A 26,326-nucleotide genomic window follows, 5' to 3' on the forward strand; every position below is an offset into this window, starting at 1 on the left:
AATCTTGACCTTGATAAATGTGTATCTCTTTTGAAAAACAAGTGATATGCATGAAGCAAACACTCTAGAAGTCTGCATAGATTAAATTTCTTTTTCCAAAACCTCATTTAGATAGAGCTAAATGAGGTTTCTCCTCACTCCTGAGAAAGATATTTTCAACTTTCAACTGTAACTGTGTAGCTGCCAAATTGTGCTTCTCAAAGTCCTGATCAAAGTCAGGGTCTATGCGTCACTTATTACCTTATGTCAGGATATATTTTCAGTGCTAGTGTGATTGAACATTTAAAAATCATATGGCTGAAGTAAATATGAGTAACTATTGTTTTGACTGGTACTGTATATAAGTCAAGTCACCATGCTGCCTTGTTAAATGTGTGCAGTTTTAAAGCTACATGCTCTATGATGTTCACCAGCTAGTCACCAACTTTATTTGTTTGTTGTATGGTGTTGAACACATAGTTTACAGTGGGTTTATCAGAGCTTTTGTGCTAACAGTTTCCTGCTGATGCTGGAAATGAGGTTGATTAGAGTGGAGTTTGTAGGCTGGCGAACCAAAACAATGTGCTAATAGACACTAAAATGCAGCTTTAACTTATTCTTCTTTGCCTCCTTTTCTCCCTCCTAATCCTCCATCCTGGCATATTTCAGCCAGTTGGCTCTCTTTCTGCTGCCTCACCGCCAGACAGAAAGCAGGCATTATTACTTTGTGTTAATCAGACAGATGTTCTGTCTCGCTCTAACACCTTACTGCTGTTAAACAGTACTTTTCCTTTTCATGCCCTTTAAAATCCAGACCTCACCAGGATGGAGCGGAGGGGCGTGGGTCCAATTTATTTGAGCCAATTAGGGTCATATTATAACCAGCCTGCCCTGAGGAGCCCACAGTGTTTCAGTGTTTCAGTCTTCCTGAGCACTTGGTGGATTACTCCCAAAATCAATACACATTTCATTGCCTTTTTAAAGTATTTAAAATAAAGGAGCGCTAATTGCATCACCTTACCACAGTAAAAGTTCAGGCACTGTGCCATGTTGTACATGTGTAAGTTCTTACTATTGGCATGGAAAACTCTGATTATCTTTATTTTCAAATAATTTTGTCTGTGATTTATTTGACTGCAGTATCAAATGTCTGTGTTTGCCTTGAAGGGATGGGGCCAGTGTTGCGGTTTCATATTTGTTTGTTTTGGCTTGCAGTTCTGTACTGTCTGTGTCCTTTGTGATCCGCCAGCCACTGACATGCACATGCAGACTCACAAACAAACACAGGAACACTCTAAAAGAAAGCTTGTGCACATACTCAGACACACACACACACACACACACACACACACTGGGGAGAGTTGTTTTTAAAGCTTAAAGAGAGGTGTGTGCACACCTCATTGATTTATTGGTCTATGATTAACTTTACAACAGGTCATTTACACACTTGGCTTAGATTTAGACAGATGAGGTGCTTGCACGTGCTAATAAAGACACACGTAAGGGTTACACACACACACACACACACACACACACACAAACACACACCTTTTCTCTGTTTGTGCTTCTCTGATACAGAAACCGGGTTTACATTCCTCACGGTGGGCCACATCACTCAATTTTGTGAACACACACACGCTCAAAAACAGAAAAATCCCCAACAAGATTGCACTTAATTAACAGAAGGCAGAAAAACATGCATATACACACACATACACTCTCTCCTTGCATGTAATGGTGTGTTGTGTACAAGTCAGTTGAGTGAGTTTTAGTGACTTTTGTTTTGTGGTAAAATGTTTAATTTCAAAAGTATGAAATATAGAGATAAAATGAAGCATCTTTCTTGTGTTACTCACATGTTTTTCAGGATATTAAGTGTAGTGATGTTGGTGTTACAGTTTGTCATGTTGCCACTGCACTGGTTGCAGTAATACAAGGCTTAATGCTCAAAGAACCATATCTTTAAATCTTAATTGCACAACTCACACTTTCTTCCCATCATTTCTGGAGGGAACCAATGTAAAACATCTTGATGCAGATGATGGAGAAAGAGGATAAGGAAAGAGAAAGCAGAGATAAGTCTTTGTTTGGGTTAAAATAACTACTTTGTGCCATGTGGTTAAAACAAGAACGTCCTGGTTAAAGGAAAAGGGGACTCTAGCTGGAGGTCTTTGACACTGGAATGTAAACATATCTCATTTTTTGAGAATTTACTGAACAGACTTATGTTGCTGTCATTTTTTGTGGGAGGGCAGTCTTTGATTTTAAGTTTAATCTAAGTTTTGGAGAGGGTGGGTCGTAGATGGAGGTGACGGTTCATGTTGACACCTCGGTATGAATCACCACCTCTTTTGGCACTGGTGGGGGTATCTTTAAGTTCTTGTGGATGTGTTACTCTGATATGATTCAAGTATTGAAAAAAGTGGTAAAATTAATGAAGATGTGTATATTTATGGTGTTCTATCTCAATATCCTGACACACCTGCATCATGCCATCACTTCAGCTAGAAGTGCAGGGTCAACGTAGTTGGCCATAGCACAGAAAAGAATAGCATATTTATCCACTTTAAATAGTTAAAATCAACCAAAAATATACATGGAAAAAAGTAACATTGTTGCATGTGCACAGATGCTGGACAACCACCCTCCACTGTAAATATGCTCACATATGACAAACACATGACTTTTGAGCATTAAGGTTTTATTCATACTGAAGCTCAAATGTGCACAGCCCCTAACAATGATCAGCATTGAACCTCGTGCACATCCTGACCCTTTCAGTGTGTATACCCTCGAGTAGAATGTAAATCAAACACAAATTGCTGTAGGATACATCTGGACTTTCAAAAGTTGCAGATTTATCTGCAGGTTTTAGGGCCCTGGGGACACATGCACCTCTTGCCTGCTGGGTAATCCTGGCGATTATCTTACATCACTGTGAACAGACTTTTTTTAAAAAGTGCATGATATCATGTTGCTTGACTTGCATGTGCACATAAAAACATAATATTTCCATCACACTACAATGACACAGTCAGTGCAACTGCACGTCACTGCTGAGGAAACCCGTCTGTGTCCCCGCTAAGACGCTGCAGCACTGAGGCTGATTATCTGAGTCAATCCCTCAGGAGTTATAAGCTCAGGGGGGCAAGAGTCTGCAGCTCCTACCTGACGCTCTCACAGATTGCATGCAAGGAACTGATCTTTTTCAAATCTAACTTTAAGGCAGCTCTTACAACTGTCTAGCTATTTGCCCTCTCACATTTCCATATGCATTTCTGTGCATTTCTGTGTGCAGCAGCTCTAAAAGTTTCAACATAAGCTTGTACCAGATTAACAGCTTCAGTGGGCGAAGAGAGCAGGTGAGACAAGGATCTTGGCAAATTGCCCAGATCTATTTTCTAAAGAATGATTAACAGAGGTATCCTGGAGACAGAGAGGGAAAAAGGCAAACAGAGTGATGAAGGGATAGTTTAGAAAGTTAGATATGTACATGCACATACATGCACTGTATGTGTGTAAGCTCTGTTTGGATGTCATTAATTATTTGGGGACGTTTGATGATGTGAATTAATAGTGTAGATGCTCACAAATTCCAGAAAATCATCAGAATTTCAGCCATATTTTGGTTTTACTGTGCAACTTTTTTTTTCTCCTCCTTCCCTCACAGATATACATTTTCAAACATAAAAACTGACCAAATTGTATTCATCCTGTGGCAGTCTTTTCCATGAATTACATAATACTCTTTTTGTGTGTGAATAGGGCTTTAGAGAAGGATAGAGAAAGGTATGAGGTGAAAGCAGTGAAGTGAGGATGAATACGAGCAGACAGGAGGACGAGATGAGGAGTGGATAAAGAAGGGATCATGATAGAGGGAGGGGGGAGGGAGAGGAACCTGGACACTGACCTAATGGGTCTTTAGCCTGCTAAGCTGAAGATATGAAGGGTGAGAGAAACATACGCTAACTTGTCTGCAAACATTTGCTCCCCTAAAAATAAAATCTAATTTTCTCTCTGAATGTTTTGACTTCTCCTCAGCAACAAGGCTTTCTTTTCATTTGGACATCAAGTCCCCACAGATGTCTTCTGTAATCATTTAGATTTGACCTGAAAAGCTTCTGATTTATCTGTTTTATATAACACAGGTCTTGTGATGGTGGGTTGGGTTCAGTTTTGTTTTTTCTTTGCAGCAGGTCACTGCAGTCCTGCCTGGCTGACGGGATTAAAGTTACTGAATAATGGCCTTTGTAAAATGGACTTATATGGATTTTTTAAATTAATATAATTAATAATTAATTTATTATTTTTTAGAAATTTAGAAACAAGAGAAGAGACACAGTTGTGTTGATCAAAGAAAGATGAAGAAGGTAGATACGAAACAGGGAGAACAATACAGAGAGAAACATGATGTAACATTGTTTGACCACACCGTTTTTCCTCTGGAAACGAACTCGTGATTCAGTTATGTGTAAAAACCAATGACAGCAGCTTCACAATGATGCTGATTCAGTAAAGACAAGCTGGACAGTGTATTTATTTAAAAAGAAACCAGACCTATCAGCCTGTCAAAGTGAGTGATACCACAGATTTAGATTCATTCTCAGGTTATAACCTTGTCAGAAGGGGTTTCACTGTGAGACTCACCTCATTTTTCCAAACCAGATTTTTAGAAGTTCTCATCCTAAAATGCACAGAGGACAGTTACATTACTACTGATTGTAACTGATTGTAAGTCTTTCCTTTGTTATTACTCACTATTAATGTTCACTCATTGTCATCCTCTTATTTTATTACAAAAACATAATATTTTTGTTATATATAACATACAGTACTGAATACAGTAAGTAGTTCATTTTTGTATGCAGATATCATCACAAATACATAGAGCATAGATCTGCAGCCTTAATGCATTTAGTGCTCAGTGTAGTATAGTAACTACAGGAGTTTACAGTCTCAGGAGCTTGAAGGGCCCCTTTTTTGAGACTGTGCTTCCCTGTGCATTCTGGGACACCGGATGGCAGTAGTAGAAAGCCCTGTGTAAGCCAGGACATCAGTACATGAGGACAAAAATATAGTGCTTAAATTAAGAGTTCTCCTGTCAGCATGCAGTGCAGTAAATGTATCACCTCACAATTAACAAGCGATCTTAAAGAACTTGCTGTACATTCCAAACACTTTCCAGTGTACTTGTGCATCCAAGTGCTGGATATATTCTTCGTCTGTCACATCAGCAGCCTTTTGTCTATATGGCAGAATCATAAACCAACTAGCCCTGTTTGTGTGTGAAATGAATGTAGTGTGCATTATACACATTTTTTATGATGATAATCTGATTTGAAGTGACGTAGAGGAATCTGTTAGTGGACTTACCTTTCAGCTATGAAAGCTTTGTGTTCTGTTTTTTCTCTTCTCTGCACTCTTGATCACTAAAAGCATAAAATACTTAGAGAGTAGAATCATGGTGCTAAATCATATGTTATATGTCACCGGCCTAAGTGGTGTAATTGCAAGTGAAACTCTGCAAAAATGTGCACATGCAGGGTGTCAACTTTTCTTAGTGGGTGAAAAGCATTAAATAATCACATGCTCAATCACAAACCAGCCATCCAACTAGATTACAGGGTACATTTCCCCCAAAGTGACACAGTAATTTATGTTAATTGTCCCTAATAATGAAACGCTCTCGTGTTTACCCTCGTTATCTTGTCCTACCCTCCTTGCGTCCTTACCTTCACTCCTCCCTTTTGTCCCAACAACCACCACCTCTTCTCACTCCTCCACCACTGCCTGGGGTGAAAAGATTAACCAAAATGATTTTGACATTTGAATTAAAAGGGAAATGTACAGTATAATGTGGTAATGTTGGAGATGACACTTAAAGAACTGCCTCATCATGCCCTTGCGTGTCAGTGATAGTAGATGATGGTAAAAAAACAAAAAACAAAAAAACACTTCATCCTTAGTCATATGATGGCTCATTTGTGTGTCACAGCATGAGTCAATGTGACAAACTATCCGCTGACGTTAAGTATTTACCGCATGAGGGTCTGAACACTTGTGTGACTTGCAGAAAACATGAAGAATTGTTCTTTACAAAGGATGTCATTTAGAGGACAACATCTGTGGACAAAATCTACAGTTGCAGCCGAGGAGCAGACAGTATCCAGTTTGAGGATGCTGCCTTTGGTAAAGCAGTTCAAGTATCTCAGGTTCATGAGTGAGGGCGAGGCAGATATTGTCAGGTGGATTGATGCAGTGTCCACAGCAGCCTTACTGAGACTCATACTTACTGAACACTTGAAGAGGAGTCTTTCAATTTACTGTTCAGACCCTCACCTGAGGTCATAAGCTCTGGGTAGTGACTGAGAGAACGTTATAGCAGATTACAAGTGGCTGAAATACTTCCAAGTTTCCTTTGCAGGATGGCTGACATAATATCAATATTGCATGTCTTTAATATTGTTGTATGGTAACATGTATTGAAACCATCCTTGTTGTTGAATTCATGGGAGATGAGGCTTCTGAGATTTAGCTGACAGAATGCAATCTTGTAGTTTTTCTGTATATTGTCCTTTTCCATGATGTCACATCTATATCGATTGTCCTCTAGGTTTCTTTTGAACTGTCTGCTTTTTTTTCTCCTTCTTTTTATGTCTTTCAGCAAGTTTATGGAACTTCCAGGTACAATGCAATGATTATACTGTAGATAGGTAGAATAAGGGATTAACCATACAGTAGATGTATAATATTTAATTCCTTTGTTGACTTAAATCATACAGTTATTCAGCCTACTTACTATTCGGCCACCATTCTCCAACTGGTTGATGCTTGTCTGAGCTGCACTGTCTACAAATGCACTCTGTCTTGCTCTACAGATTGAAAGTTCACCTGAGCACTGCAGAAAACACAAAACATAAAATAAGCCTGCTCTTAAAGGTTTTAAAGTTTTATACCCAGGCACCTTATCACTGAAAGAGAAATAACAATGCACATTTACACCGTGTTGAAATTATGCTTTGAGATAAATGCTAACATTAGCATGCCAACATGCTCATAATGACAATCCTAACATAATGACGTGAAGCAGATACTGGTATTTACTGTGCTCACCATTATTAAACTTCCCAATCCTGTCAATGTAGTTAATTCTGTTTAATATCCAATGACAATTCTGCACCTTACTGTACAGCTTTTCACAATATCTGCTTGACTTGCACTAATATACATTCCATATTACAGTATATTACTATCATTGTACAGATGTATATTCAGAGTTCAGTTAGTTTACAGTTAACATATGTATCTATTTAAGGTATCTATATAAGTTTGAGGATGATGGGAATGTTGTTAGTTTAGTGTGTTAGCATGCTACCATTTTATAATTAGCACAAAACACAAAGTACAGTTGAGACTGATTAGTATGTCATTAGTCTGCAGGTACTTGATCCTGAACCAAAGTAATAAAAATTAGAAGACTGCACTGCCGGAGGCGCCAGAGAAGGAAGTCAGGGGATCACCAAAGCGAAAGCGAGTGGAATGTTAGAGCCGTGCTACTAGCGTGGCAAAACATTTCTGAGCTATGAACCTCAGACATGTGTAGTGTACAATATCAGCTTTAAATACAGAGAGACACTTTTGCCTTTTTTTTGTGTGTGTCTTGACTTGTGTGCAGACTTCTCCCCTTACTTATCTGTAAGGGTAAGATATTACACAGACTGGCTGGATTTGACAGGTTTAACACTTCTTAATCAAGAGGAGCTAAACAAGACCGAGTCCAGCTATGAGATGTTTAGTGAAGTCTGAAATGTTGTGCAAAGGCCAGACTTCAGTGTTTTCATTAAGTATTTTTGACCATGTACTGAACATATTTACTAGAGGGGAAACTTCCCATCACAGGGTCTCTTTTAAAATCATGCTAATGATTAAGCACCCATTACAAAGTCCTGTTTGTTGGCGTGTGAGCATCTGAGTGACTTTAAAAGAGAGATTCATCTTGTTTTATTGGCAGATTTTTTTTTGCTGGAGAACTTCCCCAGATTAATTGTCTAAAATAATCAATCTGGTTCACTGGCAACAGAAAACGCCACAAAACATTTAGCCAATAGACTATTCATGTTAAATTAATGGGAATCACATGGGGCATTGTGGTGGTGTGGGGCGACAAAGCCCCAAAACCCTGCATTCCAGTTTCACCCAGTTCTGTGACTATTTTCAGGCCACAACACCATCTGAATGTCACATGAAAAATATATTTTCCTTGAGCAATTATCCATTTAAGTGTGAAGCACAGCGCTCAGAGGCACATGGTGAATTTCTTGTAAACATGCTTACTGCTATGTAGAATGACTTCTTTTTTGAGGGGAAAAAGTCAGTTTAAGAGCAGGATTCAGAGAGTGGTGCTGATGGTAATCTGACCTTAAAAATAACAGGCTGGTAATAAGCAACGTTTATGGATTTCCTCCCCCGAACAAAACATGACAAAATCTCAGATGACTTGTAGATGAATGTGAGGAATCCTCTGACAATTCCCCGAGGCTTCAGATGTTTCTTCTTGCTCAAACCTGCTGCTCTTTTGTAGTAATTTACAGTATGCACAGTGCACTGACTCTTAAGGGCTTTACACACTGGGGACGTGACTAACAAACGATACGAAAATGCGAAATACTTGCCCGCGAATATGTTGCATTAAAACTATTCATACCGGCAGTGATACAAATTTGCATGAAGTTGTCCTCTCAGATGTCCCTGGGGTGTAAAGGCTTTTAGAGGTGAGCAACTTGCTCCAAGTCAGATTCAGTGAAAGCAGTGTTTTTACGATTACTGCAGCTAAATGATTACATGCTCCTCAGTGGGTTGAGAAAATGCTCTGACCTTTTTGGCAAATGGAACACTTAAAATCCACCGGAAAATGTTGAACTTACTCAGACCTCAAGTTAGTCGCAATGCTGCTTCCAGCACTTCCAGGAAACGTGAAAAGTACAGTTTGTGACACCGTACTTGCGGAGAAGAAAACCTGCTGTCAAAGAAAGGGACGAGACATGATGGATCGTACAAATGGGGACAGGACAGTCTTTCCTCAAAGACATTCATGGTGCTGCACTTCGTTACACATTGGTTACACACACAAAAATTTACAGATGTAGTTGTGTGAATAATTTAAAAATTCCCTCGTGTACACTTTTCATTTCAAGTGTCTCATATCTTGATTAAATCTAGATGCAGTTTAATATACCTTCATGTACACTTAGCCACATACAGTATAAGGTTTTCTTCAGCTCACATAGTGGTGGTAATGCACCTGAAACTGTTTGGGAGCTGCTAAAAATGCCAGAAGAAGAATAACTTGGTGCATAAAGTAACACAAACACACGGAGTGAAGTTTACACAGAGACCTCCAGAGGTGGTTTGAGTAAGTGAGTTTTAATCCATCTTGAATGCTATTTGGATGCATTTATACTTCCACCCAAGATGCATGAAGTCTAAATGTCAAAGAGAGTTAGAGAGAGAAGTTGAAATCCTACATACTGTCTTACTGCCACACACCTGGCTGAGTGCCACGTGCAGTGTGTGTGCTTGTCTGATTGTAGGTTTTGAAAGTTTTCAAAAAGTATTAATACAGCCCCCCGGGGAAGAGAGTTTCACATCCCAAATCATGGGATTATCTAAAGGAAAAATAAAACATTTTCAGTGTAAATGGAACACAAAGGCAGACTGAAAGATGTGGAAACGTGCAAACAGACAGTTTGTCATTCATTATCAGTCCTGCAGTCACACATTCAAACAGAATATGAACAGAGCGTCCGTAACCTTGACGCCTTTGAAACAGGTGGACTCATAATATCCTGACAATCTGTGGCTGAACATCTATATATTTTATTTTTCCGGAGCATTAACATCTGTCAGCTTTGTTCTTTTTTTCTTTCTCTCTCTCTCTCTCTCTCTCTCATATACATAATGACTTTCAATGACTAAATAAATTCTGTGGAAGCAGAGTAGGGGTTTTTGGCAAGGTGCATGAAGCAGGGGAAAAACATCCAAAGAGGTCAAAAGTCCAGCAACACTTGTAGTATATCGAACAACCTATAACAACTTTAGAATGCTTCCCTTCATCAGAGATGACCCTGATGAAGGCCACAAACCGAAACATGGTGGTCTAACAATAAAGTTGTTCTATATACTACGAGTATTGCTGGAGTTTTGACCTTTTTAAATCAATTCTGTGACCTTAAACCTTAGCGTTACCAACAGCTAATCATTGGCCTAAACCTAAAGTGCTGGTCCCTAAAATAACTCTTTGTAGAGGTGAGGACGGGCAAAGTGTCCTCACTGGGGAGGTCCTCATGTTCCTATCTTTGTGCAGGCATTTGTTCTTACAATACAGAGCCACGTACACACAGCCTCATTATGACTCTGCCCACCGAGCAAGTTATCGCTCACCCACCGAGCCTTGTTAGCCTCCGCAAGCCTGAATGTCAGTGCCATAAACAACACTGAGGGCTTCTATTGTGGTGATTATGGCAGCAGGAGGGAAAATTAATTTGTCTGACTAAATGCAGTTTCACAGGCCAGGCGCCTCACTTATAAAAAAGATCCTTATTCATACATTTGGATTTAATAACCAGAGCAGAGACAAATAAGTTGAGTTGAAAGGTCATTTCAATGTCACATCAAGTGGTTCATGTCACATTGTCAACATTTCATGGATTTTCAGTCTTTTCATTTAGAGGGAGAAGGACTTACATTGCCCTTGTCACTATTCTTGTATTGTTTTGTTCTCTTTAGAAGCAGCAGACAGTTTAATGGGTCAGGAGGTGAATTTAGGGTGAGGAGCAGAGTGGCAAGAGACAAACATAGAGCATCCTGAATATTAATAAACTTTACAGCACCCAGATCTGCTTTTAAGGACAGAGGCTGTATTATTATTATTGTTGTTGTTGTTAAATTCATGTCTCAGAAAATTGCTGTCCAGACAAAATATATTTGATTGCTTACAAGCAGCTGCCATTGCCAATATCGTAGTGTAGGCTGTGCAATTTTGTGTGCAACTTCATTGTCAATCTATGCTTTAATTAATAAATCACTAATCGGAAATTAATCACGCATTTGCTCAATCCGTGAGTCCCGGGGGCCCGTTTCACAAAAGTGATTTGCATGCATGCAAACGGTGGCAGTGTCACATTAAATGACCATAAGTGTTTTTCGCTCACACATTTCAGATAAATTTGTGAGTTCTACAGGGCTCACGCGGGCTCATGTGTGGGTCACAAGTGTGGAGTTTGTTTTGATTCGTGGAATTTGTCAAAATAAGTAAGAGGAAATTATTCCATATTGAAAATTGCATCTTGCACGTTGCAGATTAGGTGTAACAGGCTCCTGGTTTTTGAGTCCTACATGACAACTAAAAAAAATGCACTTTTTGTGTGTGTGTATGCTCTTGTATATCTATCTTTGTGAGGTCCACAGTTTAGTTTTTGACCATGAAATGAGAACATTTTTGGAAAGTGAAGACATTTTGTCTGATCCTCACTTCAAAGGTCTGTTTTAGGGTTAAGACTTGGTTTTAGGGTTGATAATAAATTTAGAGTTATGGGCTGGGGAAAGTGTTACACCAGTTAGGGTCCTCACAAGTGTAGAAGTACGAATGTGTGGTGTGTTTGTGCATGTGCACATGACTTAGTGTCTGTTTGTCATTTTGCAGCGTTTCCAATATAGTTAGTTCTCATTGAGCTGACACACAGAGAGAGTTGTTATGATTTAGGGATAACAAAGCTGTGTGTGTGTGTGTGTGTGTGTGTGTGTGTGCCTTTTCTGAGCCAGTGATTGTAAGGTGACATTGCTGCAGAACATATGCCCCTCCCTTCCCTGCCTCCATCCAAAAGCTGTATCAATCAGCCATAACACCTCTGATGGGAACAAATCACCTCTTTCCGTTCTGCAGCCGTCTGTCATCGCCCTTCACCTCTGCTTCCTTCCTCTCTCCAAAAAGACATTTGAACCTTTACTTAACCAGGGAAGGTTTACTGAGCATGCATATGTGCACTGAATTTCAACACAATGCAACGACTTCTCTGGAGCATAAAATACACATCACCACTTGCTTATCTGTGAGAAGACTATAATTTCACTGGAAGACACAGAAGAAAAAGCATGTTGGCTTTGTCGCTGATTGTATACATAAAAAAAAGAAGTAGTTAAGAATATTATTGTTCATCAGAATACTGATGTTTATCGACAAAGACCGCAAGGTACTGCAAGCAAGGATTAAAAGTCCTACACTTTCTATAAAAATGTGCACATATTGGTAACAGGGATGTCATTTAAACTCACATTACTGCAGAGAAATTTGACTATGCATGGATGCTTTTTTACTTACAGATTTCATATTCACTCAGACAAATTTACAAGTTGTCCACAGTCCTTTAATAGTGTTTAAAATTCAGTTTTCCACACCACAAGCATTCAGCCCCAATCAATGAATCCCACCCCTGCTGTTCAGGATTTCTCTCCGGAAACTGACAAAGTGAAGGTGATTGAAATCTAATCTTTTGAGATCAATTTTGTTACTAGATAATGGTCTAAACAACAGTCTCACGTGGCCTTTGCTGTGAAGGCTAAGGTTTTAATTCATTAAAGTGCATTCATTTGAGGGGGAGGGGAGGGGTCATTGATTTAGCGGAGGTGGCCCACTTCTGCTCATAACAGCTGTGGGAAAACCCTGTGCTTACTCAACACTCTATGGTGCTGTCAAAGCCGTTTTGACTTTGTCGTTTTGACTCTTTTACAGGTCAATTTGAGGAGTGTAAAATAGCTGAAAAAAATCAAAAGAAAAGTTACACCGTTGTGTTTTCACTGTTGAAACCAAATAATTCTGTCTTTGAGCAACTGACAGCTGAGGAGGATTCCAAACTTTTCTCAGAGGGGATGAAGCATCTTTGCTAATAAAAGTGCAGCAGAGACGTTGAGAAAAACAAGTTATGTACAAGTTGTTATTCTATGTTGCCGGGGACAAAGTTTGGGTCATGTGGGCAAGTGCACTTCAGTTCAAGATGACAAGGGTATCAAATGGTTCACATAAACCACAACCACCAAAGTAAATACATGTTTCTTATAAGGCATGAGAAACTTGTTTAATGTCCTTTCCCTTCTATTTCATCATCTCTGCCTGTTTAAAAGGTGGAAGAAATCTCCAGGCTGACTGAAAGGCTGATCAGGGGGAATGAATGAAAAAAACTCTCTTCTCAACAAGTTTCCCATCATCTGTTCAGTTGTTAACAGTAGGAGACAGTGGCTGCAGTTGGAGGATGCTCATATCTGGAACTTTATGAATGAGGGTTAGTCAGTCAACACTCCTTAAGGAAATTCAATTTGAAAAAAAAAAGATAGAACAAAACAGCTTTTCTGAGAAGCAGGAAGTGGCAATAACACTTCCCTGAGGCTCACAGTGCCAGCACATCCTAACCCGTGCTGACTGGGAAGAAGCATGTGGCAACGAAAACAGCAGCTCTAGGAAAATGCTCTGACATGATGTTACACCAAAGTGTGGGAACTGAAGATCTGCTACTGATCCCTGCTGGGTTTTGAAACTTGTCTTGGAGGGATTTTCCCTAAAAGCTCAAACAGCAAAACAAAATGATAGCCAGAAAGGTTTGAGCAGATAAGCGGGTGTGCCTGAGAAAACTTAAGAGCAAAGGTCACCATACTTGGCACTTGAGCTCAGAACAGAACAGAACAGAAGCCAAAATATGTCATACTGTAGTAAAAAAAAAAAAACGATGCTGTGCTTCAGGCAGAGCCTGACTTGGTTAGTTGGTTTTTTGGCTCCTGCTTCAGCTGCATGCGAAAACACAAAAACAGCAGCACAGCAGCAGTGGTGGTGTTACTGAATGGCCCAAATGGCTAAAATGCAGATTCCAGTAGTTTCATGTAGACAAGCTCTCTGTCTAATTGAAAACCTTAACTATCATTAAATATAAAAAAAACTGTAAAGTGGAACAATGTGAACTTTCAGGGTGTCTCTACAGTTCAATATGAAGCAGGGCATTATCTCTCAGAATCATCCTGCTGGTGTGGGGATCAAACTGGCGTTGTAAACAAAACTTCCTCTTTACCAAACAAACTACATCTTCACATTGCTATATAATTACTGTGAAATTACTAGCAAATGTAATTTTGAAGTTCAGTGGGTTATGTGTAGACTGAATAATTAACCGGAGACACCTTAAGGCAACATTCTGCACATTTTAAATGCTCGTGCCAAGCATGTATTACTCTAAACAGAATTATGGGTGACTTACAGCCACATGTTGTACATAAAGCAGCTATTTAGTTCCCATAACGTGTATTCATACCAAGACACAAACACATTGCTGCTGTTATCTCCTTTCTAGTAACAGAGTTCAAGCCACAGGTTCCCTCAAAGCCACAAAGACTTTGACAACTTTAGTCAGTTGAGGCTCTATGAGAACTCGTGTTTGTGTTAATTGTCAATAAAGAAGGAAAATGAGTTTTACCAGAAGGTAACAAAACCCTTCAAAGTTTCTCTCTTTCTGTCTTTTCAGATCTTACAGGTGAATCTAGTGATGTCCATCCTGCTGTATGTGATGGTCCTCGTGTACCTCTATGGTATCCAGGCAACCAACATGGACAGCAGTCACCAGGGGCAACAGCAGCAGCAGCCAAGTCCAGACCCCTTAAACTCTCTTATCATCCAGCTGCTTCAGGCTGACCTCACGAGGGGAAAGATCAGGGGGAACCAGAGCCAACAGGGGAAAAGCAGGGACACTGAGCTCCAGGACACACTGCCTCCTCTCCTTAGTGCAAACTTTCCTTTAGAGGAGCAGGGCGATGTGGAGCAGTGGGGGCCAGGGAGTCGCAGTGGTGAAAGCAGTGACGGTGTGGTTGACCAGCAGGTGATGCTGTTGAACTCAGACCTACTCAGGCAGCACAAGCGGTATAATTCACCTCGAGTGCTGCTGAGTGACCGGCCACCACTGCAGCCGCCACCTCTGTACCTCGCGGACGATTTCGTGAGTGGCGGACCAGATGGTGGTGCGGCGGGAAACAAGACAAGGAAGAAGCGCTATGCTGAGCACAAGAGCTATCGTGGGGAATATTCTGTGTGTGACAGCGAGAGCCAGTGGGTGACGGAGAAAACCCAAGCGGTGGACACCAGAGGGGACTCTGTCACTGTTCTGGCCAAAATTAAAACCAGTGCCACACAGGACATCAAACAGTACTTTTATGAGACACGCTGTCGGTCCCCCAGGCCCTTCAAGGGTGGCTGCAGGGGCATTGATGACAAGAACTGGAACTCGCAGTGTAAGACGACGCAGACGTACGTTCGAGCGCTGACACAGGTTCGCAATTCAGTGGGCTGGAGGTGGATACGCATAGACACTTCCTGCGTCTGTGCATTGTCTAGGAAACGTCATAGGACGTAAACACAATAATACAAGCCCTGTTGGGGACTTCTACTACCTGATTGGAATTCTACTTCCTGTATGGGATTTTATGTCCCGTTCACAGTGGTTCCACAGGATTATGTGTCATGGTGGTGAGGAGCAATATTGTGCTATAAAATGATACTTCTACTGAAGAAAACTTGGGTCCATTTAAATGATATTTCACATTGTTGTGCTGCAAATCCACAAGCCGGTGCAGCATCGCTGTTTTGGATGAACTCATCTGAGTCAGGGCGGGGAGGGAGGGAGGGAGGGAGGGAGTGTGTGAGGGGGAACTGTACATATAAATTATTTAAGTTATATGAAATGCATGTAGTTTATACATGTTTATCTATCTATATATGACGTATGAATATATTTGTGTTATTTATTGAAAGAAGTCTTCTTCAAAAGGAAAAAAAATGTCTATAAAAAAGGAATGAAACAAGCTATGAACTCATTTTGAGACTATAATACAGAGCTGGGCTGCAAAGGTGCTTCACAGTAAGACTTTACATGTGCCTTGACCAGTGTGGCTGCAGAGGAGAGATGGGACATGGTAACTCACCGACAGGAGTTGCCGCAAATGTTTCGGGGGTGAACCTAAAAAGTCACAGAGCTGCAGGGACCTGCCCTGTCCTGTGGACCAATATGGGGCCATTCTTAGCATTAATGAGACAGATGACTATATCAGAAAGTACAAGGCATCCTATGACCAAAACACAGATTTGAGATTTGACCAAACATATACATTTACACTGCATTCACACTTGACCCCACTGTACTGTCATGTTGTAATACACCAGAAGTCCATTCATTCCTCTGACACTTTTGACAAAATGAAAACAGAAATGTGGAATCTGTGAAGGAAGTGTTGGGGAAAAAAACTGTTCACACTGTTCCTGTTCATCACGGGTTTTACTCTCAACTGGTATCATGAGCTATTTTTGTTTCTTCCTTTTAATAAAAAAAATGAAAAGTTCTTATAGTTGGAAACATTTCATTAACCAATACATTTCAAAATCTGAGTAATAATAAACTGTTGTCAAAGATTAAGTTACTTAGGTTCTTATGAAATAATACAGTCAAAAATATATTTGGTTTTGCAAACAAAATAAATAACTGTCCCATTCAAAGAAAATCTGACTCAACATGAAAATGAGTGGTCATACACAACACCTTCTAATGCAGCTTGTTGTATATTTTGACCAGCTGCTGTTAACTGTGCATTGGTGGCACACAGACTCTACCTTGTTGCTGAATTTATGTGTAAAACTTGGGTCCTCAAAAAGCCACCTGGACGAAAAGCTTTGTTCCTGGCCATGTGGCCATGTTTTTTTTTTTGTTTTTTTTTTTCACAACCAACATACAACTCTTTACAAAGTTACTCCTATATAAACAGTAAAATCCATTTAATGATTTGAGTTAAAGCATAAGTCTAGTAATATTCTATATTTTACTTATGCTCAACAATTCCCATGAAAAGACCAAAACCAACAATGAGTGGATCCTGCTAACAAGTATTGTGTGTGTGTATCCAAAGCCTTTCTTATTCCTTTCTACTATATTACTATAAAAAAAACACATCAGTGAGTCACATCGTTGTACTGGGTGACATTCATTACCATGAACATGGGCGCTGTAGTTTATTTTGAGTCAATCCCACATGTGCCGTTCTGCTGCTGGAAATGTATATTATTCCACTGCTGAAACTAGTCCCTAACAAATGTACTATTTCCTCCTGTTTGAGTAATATTTGCAAAATAAATACAGTGCCCAGCTGTTTTAGGAAATTGTTTATCCTTATTTAAAAAATGAAAATAAATATCTGTGGCCCAGTTTTAAAGATTTATGTCCTCAGTAGGGCCAAATGTATGGGCCTCAGAGTTGAGAGTGACAAACAGGCTGGGGAAGTTGGAAAGTACTGAGAAGGACTAATGCATGGTTGGTTTTGGTATTTTCATGGGATTTTTGACAATAACAACCGTATAAATAAATGAATAAATCAACTAATTGATGCCAGCCCTATCTTTAAAATGTATCCAGGCATACTGAGTAAGTTCTAGGGTTCCCTACAATTTTGTACCGTGGTGTTTCCCAGTTTTGTGTTCAGGAAAGTCCAGGGAGTCCACAGTTCAGCCACAGAGAGAGAGTATACATGTAACAGTGGTGATTAATCAGGGGTCTAATCAATAGTCATTTATTCTGCTATCTGATCAGATGTTTTACACTTCAGTTATCTCCCCAGTTACAGCACAGAGAGACAGCAAAGGTCTCAGATGGAACTAAATATTTATCAAACGAGGTCAGTGGTTGAAAGAAGAAGGCTTAGAAGAGTAAAACATAAAAAAGTGACAGAATTGTGTGCAGGTGTTTGTGTGTATGTGTGTGTGTAGTGGAGATACATAGGCTCAGACTCTCAGCTGGCTCACATCGTTTAACCGTATTAAAAAATGGCTCACTCAGAAAATGTTGTTCTAAATAGATGGCAAAAATCAATTATTTGCAGGACTAATGCAGAACGACACAGGAAGTATCAAGAGGGACTTTTACAATGACTCCCACTGTGTGCAGTGCTAATGCAAGATGAATTCAAAGTCGAACTTCTGTGATGATTATCACCGTGGCACTCTTCTCTTATCATCTGATATTTGTTACAGTATTTAGAGTTTGGAAAACCCAGAAAGGCAGGTTCAGATGAGCTTGAACTTAAGGTTAAATTCAAGAGTAAACTAGTGTTTTTTATTGCTTAACTGCTAGAGTAATACACATAAATAAGTCCCAAGCAAGTCTAAAACATGGAAAAAAATAACACATGCAAAATATAAAACACATCCTAAAAAATAGTGTTTTGAAATGTAGAAATAAATTTGATTTCATGCCAACAACCTGCAGTTGTCTTAAAAAGGCCTTATATCTGTGGTGAAAATAATTCAACCTTTGGAGATTGCATTAGTGAGGATGGAGAGCAGGAGATCAGCTACAGGATGACATAAATGTAGAGAGACACATCACAGGGCAGAAACACAACAGAAACAGAAAAATCAAATTAAGCAAATCCCATGCACAATGAGACAGAGACAGACCAGAGGCAACCTGATTGAAAGATATGAATACGTCAAATTCCTCGGAGGTTACATTCAAGCAGAGATGTGTGTGTTAAGAGTAAAAGTAAGTCAGAGGACACCATGGAGAAGCTTCCAGTTTAAGAGTGATACATAACGGATGAATGCTAGTGTCACAGCAACACATGTTCTGGGTTACCATGAGGTATGAGTCATCTTGAGTATCACTCAAAGCAATAATTAACACTTTTAAGAACAGATTCCACTGTGTTGTTACAAAATGGGGTGATTTTCAGGAATAAAGTTTTTCAAAAATGGATATATAATGTTTATGGATTGAAGCATTCCCAGGGTGCCTGGAAAGGTCAGAGAACTACTGTCAGATTGAAGAAGGTACTGTACTGCATTTGAAGATACTGCACACATGTTTTGTTGATAATGGTTTGTATTTTTCAAACCATCATCAAGGGAGGATTGGTTTGGCATGCATTTGATCTTTGTCAATGAATATTTGGGTTTTAAAGGAAAAATCCACCTTTAAACACATTTAAAAAGAAATGGCTACAAGTGATGTACCTTTTCTGTTCATTCAAGATATGGTGTCCACTTTCTTGTTGTGAATCATTCTTCTTCTGGATCATTGCCCAAATGTGCCATCATGTCCAGATGTTTCCAGGAACTCCTGTGAAGTTTGACAGCAGAAAATTTCAGTTTCAGTGACCTAAAACTCCAATGTCAGATTCTGGTGTCAAACAAACATTATCAAAGAGTAAGAGCTTATTGCTAAAGCTGCGATTGGGCATCAATGGTCAGCAATGGTATTTGGAAAAATTTGTCACACTCAAGGCAGAGTTAATAACTTAAACACCCACAGTAGCAGAAAATAGATCAGGTAGTAAAACAACAAGACTTGTTGAGGAAGAGGGAACTCTCTTGACCAGAAAAACACATCATAATGATTCCCACAATCACGCTACTCACAATCACCCTCCAAATCAAACAACATCGACATATGAACACAACCCTTTTATACCATTTTATGTTTTCTGACAATGAGCTAGCATTATTGCTAACCATTCTGTTATCCATCACAGCTTGACCAAATTACAGACCACTATCCATATGACACATTGTGGTTTTAGTGGGGGTTATGTGTAAGACAATGTTTTGGGGCCTCCGTTGTTTACAGTACCTTGCGGTGATGACAAGACTCCAGGAAATTACTAATTCCGTCCAAGAAATAGTCCAGCACAACCCCCACGTAAAACTGCAAGGTGTCTATTTTACATGATTTTACAACGCGCTTTTTGTACAAGTTAAATATAACATGTTAATTAGTATGCTTTAGAGGTGTTGGTAGGCAGTTGTTACCACTTGACAGAGCTAGGCTAGCTGTTCCCCTTGTTTCCAGTCTTTGTGCTTCATATTTACCGTACAGAGTGGTATCAATCTTCTCATCTAACTGTCAGCAAGAAAGCAAATAAGCATATTTCCCAAAATGTTGAGCGATTCCTTTCAGCAGTTTAGTAGTAATGCCAATGTTAAATGAATGAATGACAGAGCAGATAACAGTGAATAATTTGGGAAATGTATTGACAGATTTTGAAAGTGTGGTATCCAGCACAAAGGAAGCCCTCAGTGGACATATGAAGGTGGATTTTCCCTTTAAGTGCCTTGCTTTAAGGCACATACTGTAGATGGTCCAGGATTTGGTCACAAACCTCAGATTACCTACTCATCCAGACCAGCATCTGTATTTTGGAGGACAGTTGCATCTCTCAGACTGTAAGTGTCTGAGCTGTCATGTTCAGATACTGGACAGTCTATATAAAGCTCTCATGCAACTTTTATTAGGTTCTTTAAATGTCTGGTCTGGGCCTTTGGTATTATGACACTGAACTTTGTGAACTCAAAGCAAACAGGCATGTTTTCTACAGTTGGAGGTGAACCAAACTCAAGCACTGATTTCAGTCATTCTGAAGCACTGGTTATCTATATTTACCAGATTAAAACATGCTGGGAGCACTGAATAAGAGTGTGACTGTCTTCTTTTGGTTGCATCGGGTTATGAGCGATGAGAAGCTTGCTACACAGGATCAAGTGTGTATGTTTTCTTCATTCAGTAGCATTGTGGAAGATCTCTTGCATGCACTTATTCTGTTGGTTATTCTGTACTGCAGAGCGCCAGTTCTTATTATCCCAGTATCCCTAAGACATACATTCATATTAGATGATTTTACACCTCATGATTTACATCCAATGCCTTCGTTAGTTTTTATTAACCATAACCACAATCGATCCCTAACCATAACCAAGTGTCTTAGTTGCCTCACCCTAACCATACCTTAACAACAGTTTTTAAAAGCTATGACCATATTTCCCCATAACTATATCGCATTGCCATCTGCAGATATTAAAGAAATAATTTTTAAAACATCTGCAATGGATGTAAAAAAACTTCAATGAATGTAATCCAAGTTCAATATCGACATACTTGTCTTGTGTTAAGATTGATCCCTACATGGTTGGCAAACTAGAGCATTGGCTCAAAACTTGAGAATGTCTGAACTCTTTACTTAAACATTTCTTGTAACTTCTTAAATGGAGTGAGTACGAAATTTCTCTCAACACCCAGATAAATGCCACTTCTCTGGGTATTAAGGCAAGATGCAAAAAGAGTTTGGGAGTTCCACAGTTAAAGAAGTCTTAAGGATGCAGAAAAAAATTAGACTACACTGGCTGTACTTGTTTATGCTAATGACTAAGAACTCAAAAGGTGGATATGTACACTGACTGACTCTGGGACTAAATATGTTCTTGGGAAACATTTACTTCAAAAAGCAGAAGCAAAATATTTTATACATTTCTAATATGACAACCCAAGTCAGGTGTAGGACAGATCTACAGGGTTTCTTTTCAACCTTGCAGCCTCAGTTTATGATTTATGCTGATGAGACTGTTCTATTCTTACAGAAAATTTTAAAGACAAGTTAAGTTTTAACCTTAGCGTACTTTGTTGCCAGTCGACTTTGATGGAAATGATAGTGATGTCAGCCAAGTCATGGCACACTGCAAGCAATCCAGATCAAGTCATGAGGTCATCCACTACTGATTATTTCTCACCAAAGCTTGTCACAAAATGTGACGACATCAATTAGACCTCCCATGATTATCCACGACCCCTCTGTCTCCCAGTGACCCCATCGTCCCTAGGCAAGAGATAACTTCTACACATTGTGTCCTCCCACCAGGAGGTGTGATCAGACACGCACCCCTCTTGAAGCAGCACCTCCAGCAGTTTTTGATCTGTTATTAATATGAAGCAGGTGAGGGAAGCTGTAGGAGGGAGCAGCAAAATGTGCTGTCTCTAATGACCCAGGGGTTTTACAGAGGGGTAAAGCTGACTTAAGGAGATGTACATACATGCAGAGCTGGGATTTGAGGCTGTAATCTCCTATTCTAAGAGGAGCTTACCACTTGTCAGGCTGCAGAGGAGAGCAGATCAGCAACGCCTTCAATGTGCTGACTGAATGTGTGCTCATATTCTCACTTGATTGTAAAGTGCAATTTTCTGTGAATGAAAGACTGCTTCTCACGATTCACCCTAAGCCTCAGGCAGATTGGCGCACAGAAAGTGGGAGTGAGCAGCAATAAACATCTGTAAAATTCAGTTCATCTAAACTTTATTTACTTCTGTCATTGCACATAAGTTTAAATGATCCATATCACATCCATAAATACTTTCTGAGGTTTGCTGCCCAAAGAATCTGTCTTAAAAAACATTACAAAAAGGATTATTATTATTAGGTAAATATCAGTTTGTTGATTGCTTGAGCCTCCAAACATTCGGCACAATGAGGTTTCCATTAAATTTTCCTGTTAGTAATTACAAACAAAGATGCTTTTCTTCTGTGCTGTTTCCAATGGCTCTTTTGCTCCTCCTCTTACAGCCAGAGCTAAAAGTGCAGACCTCGCCAACTTGTCTAATCTGTGATGTCATACCAACGTACAGCTCCAGACAGTATTAGTAGGGGAACATGGCAAAGGTGAATGTAAGAGCAGCCAGGATGATAATTACAAGGAGAGGCATTGTGGGAGGTATATCCCTTGAAACCAGTGAGAACCACTCCTAAAACCTTCTGTTATAATATGAACATCAATTGCATATAGGGATAAAAACTCAAATAAACATCTTGGACCAGCTTTGGTCTCTTAATGGTTTCAAGAATTGTTGATTGTCACAATACTCTTAACATATTCTCAGATTTTGTGGCATCCCTTCTTTGCTCTGCAAACAATGTTACCAGACCTCAAAAAGAAAAGTTCTAGTACAATAAATGCTTTTGTACTTTCTTTCAACCTGTTGAAACTACGCTTACAGGTAGCATAACTGCTTAGCCTGGGTCTTAACTTATATCCCTGTTGCATGCTTGACTAGCAAGACAAGGCAGTGGATTATTTTGGGAAATAGGATTCTTTCAGCGATGGACAACACTGCCTTGTTGCCTGCTTTTCCTCTCAATCCTGTATTTACACCTGTGTGTGTGTGGTGGTGATGTGGGGCGGGGGTGGGGGGTGTGTGATGTTCGTGCTGAGTAGTTCATGAGATCTTGAACTAAGGCACTGAAAGCTATTTGAGGGTTTTCATACATTACTAAAGCCTGCTGACAGCCTGAAGGTCACAGGTCACAAGTGTTTACAGATGGCAGGATGACAACAAGGATAAGAGGAGTCAATGAGATTTGGCAACTGTCAATCAAGCTCATTCTTGTAACTGTATTTCTGACTGGAGCTCACCCTTTCAGTCTAAATAATAGTGATAGAAGCTGACACAAGGCCAAAAAAGTTCAAAGGAGGTTTTGTTTTCACCCAAATTTATGTGTTACTTCTCATGATATCTCAAAAATGTATGAAGTGATTTGGCTGGAATCTGGTGGATAGATAGCCTTTGATCAGGTGATTAGATGTGTCGATTTCCAACCAACAGTAAATCATGTTTTTCTTCTTGGCAGTCATTATTAAGCTGCATTAAGTGCTGGTGTGATTGTTGCAACTCAAGTGTGAATGTTGACTTATTTTATCAGAAAATGAAAGAGAAACAACAAACAAACATGAAGGAGGCCATGTGAGAACTGTTCAGTGGTGGAGGAGGTTTGGGCTCTGCTCAGTGCAATCTAGTTTTAAATGGTATGGGGCTGATAGTATCTTTTAAGCTACGAAACTGTCAAAGGATAACTGACTGAATGAAAGAAAAGCTTGTGTATTTGGGGAGTCTCAGAGGAGAACAAGAGGCTACTGGTTAATGTCTCCTTGCATTATGTAGAAAATGTTCCCTCATTGCTTCAAATACTGATGGTACCAACAACTGGACCAGCTCTTTCTTCAACCCCACAGGAATGTTGGCTAACAAGACATCAGTGAGATTTACAGCATCCTGCAAACAGCAACAATAAGATAAGAAGATCGCTTTTGCCCTACATGGCCACTAAACCAGACCACTGACCCAAACCACCTTTGCCCTTTCAAGACTCTAAGGTCCTGATTATACTTGGTATTAACATCTGTCTTGTGTGATCCGATCACAAGTGGACAGCTTTAAGTATGTCTGTTTACACCTGGCATTAACCTGCGGCTCCACATGCGTCTTGAGTGACCACTTGTGATCGGATGTTACTTCCCCGCTCTATATGCAAATAAACACGAACATCATTTCCGTTCGCAAAGACCAAATTCGTTTGTTATTAAACGGCGAGAGAACCAGGTTGCCGAGAGAGAGAGAGAGAGTTATATGCAGTGATCTCCCTGCAGCTGCGTCTCTTCATTGGGAGAAGCTGTGCGCATTTATGCACAAGACACAGCAGCATAACTTCATTGATTATTTAAATCTCTGACACGCCAACAGGATCAGTCAGGATCTAATGTTAATAATGTTCTGTTTTCTTCTACACATCCACTAGGTCACTGTTACAAACACACAGTCCAGGTTCATACTGTTTGGAGTAAAGCAGTCGCCCTCCTGATAAATCCTGAGCTCATCATGTTGAGCAGCGCAGCAAAACTAAAAACTGTCATTATCAACTTGACAGGAAGGAAGACACTATCCAGCAACGTTTAGCCTCTGAAATATTTTTTTTAGACAGACAAGTGAAAAACAAGTTAGTTTCTGGTTTTGGTTTAATTACTATTCTAATTGTTGATTTGAAGAAGGAAACTGATTAGGGGAACGGGAAAAACATTTTTTGATTCACATGAAAAACAAATTAATTTGTTTATCCTGTTATCCATCCTCAATGCGTCTTTGGTGCGTTTACACCTGTATTTAGAGCTGTCCACTTGTGATCTGAACACCCGAGACGGATGTTAATACCAGGTGTAAACAGGGCCTAAGAGCCAGTCACCTACAGAGACTAGCTGGCACCAAGTTTAATCCTACTGTGAACTCTAATTCCATTTGCAGTCAGATCAAAGAGAACAAAGGACTGACAACCCATGAACATTTTGTCTAAGGACAATTAATATAATGTATGTGTGTGTATGTAACAATATGTTTAGTTAGACTTTTATTGACTGCCTTTAAGCTAGGAACTGTACCACTAACATAATTCCATTATCTTTGATAAAACTAATGTCATATTTAGTACCACCCTGCTTGTTTCACTGTCAAAATGATAAAGCTATTATCAAAAATGCAAAAATAGAAATCAGGCAATTGTTGTAAGACTAACAATTTTGATTAAAAGGGGAGGGGACTGACACCCCCCCCCCCCCCCACAGAACTCTGCAATCCTTGTGATTGGCCAGTATGCATCTTCTGGGCGGGCAGACCGAAACTTTAAAATAATCTCTTATCTGAGAAACCAGGCTTCTTGCTTTTTGTCTTTGTCTTGCTTTTTTTGTCTTCCTGCACTTTTGCCATGCTGGTTGGAAGTTTGCTTTTTGCTAGTCTGAAGATATGATTCGGAACAATAGGAGGTGAAGCCTCAAAATCTAGAGTCATGAATTAACAATCAAAACTAGGAGGGCTAAACCAGGTTCTCTCTTCCAGTGACATATTCATCATTTTGAGATCCAGAACCCAGCTTCTCACCCCAGCACATCTAACTCCACTCTCTGCAAGAATCCACCCCAGCGAGCAAGCAAGTATCTTTACATACCTCCACTGACTTGCTTAAACCCTTGGGCTTTCATAATTTGCAACATCAATTGGCAATTCGGAACTAAGCTGTTGTACCAGCTCCTATAACTCTGCATCATTCATTTTAAATCATTCACTAGTCATAGCCTTGTGTACCAGTTTCCCCTTTCTCTCATGTGTATTGTTTATAATATGTTGTAGTTGTAGTGATTAGTAATTGTAATTATGATATTAGTAATAAACTAGTGCAGTGCCTATTCAAAACCTGCCTGTTCGGAATGGGCCAATTGCTTGGCCTCCGGCTGCTACTTCCACACATTCATACAAAATTTAATAGATACAGTTGATGTGAGGTGTGAATGATTATAGGCCTATACACCAACAACATGAAAGAAACTAACATTCTATTAGATACAGATGTTATAGATAATAAGTACTCCAATAGTAAATAAATGGTCTTTTCCCATTTCAAGTAAAATAAGGGCTGCATTTAAAAATAAAATAATGTACATCCCACAATAAAGTGGATTGATCATATTGGGCTCTTATTTTCTGTGCCTTCAGTTTGAATTTGAGTGAGTATGTTTGCTCAAAAGATTTCTGCTTTGTCTGTAGTGGTGCTTCACAATTACCGTGGTCTTGGAGCATATAAGACAAAATGGTTTTGAGCTGCCCATGGAAGTATTTGCTCCGTTTTATCAGCG

At 39.6% G+C, this 26,326-nt stretch overlaps 1 protein-coding gene across 1 annotated transcript in view; it reads left to right on the forward strand.

Annotated features, from left to right (window-relative positions):
* ntf3 (neurotrophin 3) overlaps nt 1–15,675 on the forward strand; it is a 40,321-nt gene extending 24,646 nt beyond the window's left edge. The window contains exon 2 of the mRNA XM_044344058.1: nt 14,541–15,675. Within this exon, the coding sequence (XP_044199993.1) occupies nt 14,541–15,422 (882 nt within the window). The 3' untranslated portion in view covers nt 15,423–15,675. The remainder of the gene's footprint in view (nt 1–14,540) is intronic.
* The last annotated feature ends 10,651 nt before the right edge of the window (nt 15,676–26,326 follow it).

This window comes from Thunnus albacares, chromosome 23 (assembly GCF_914725855.1).
Source record: "Thunnus albacares chromosome 23, fThuAlb1.1, whole genome shotgun sequence".
Taxonomy (NCBI): Eukaryota; Metazoa; Chordata; class Actinopteri; order Scombriformes; family Scombridae; genus Thunnus; species Thunnus albacares.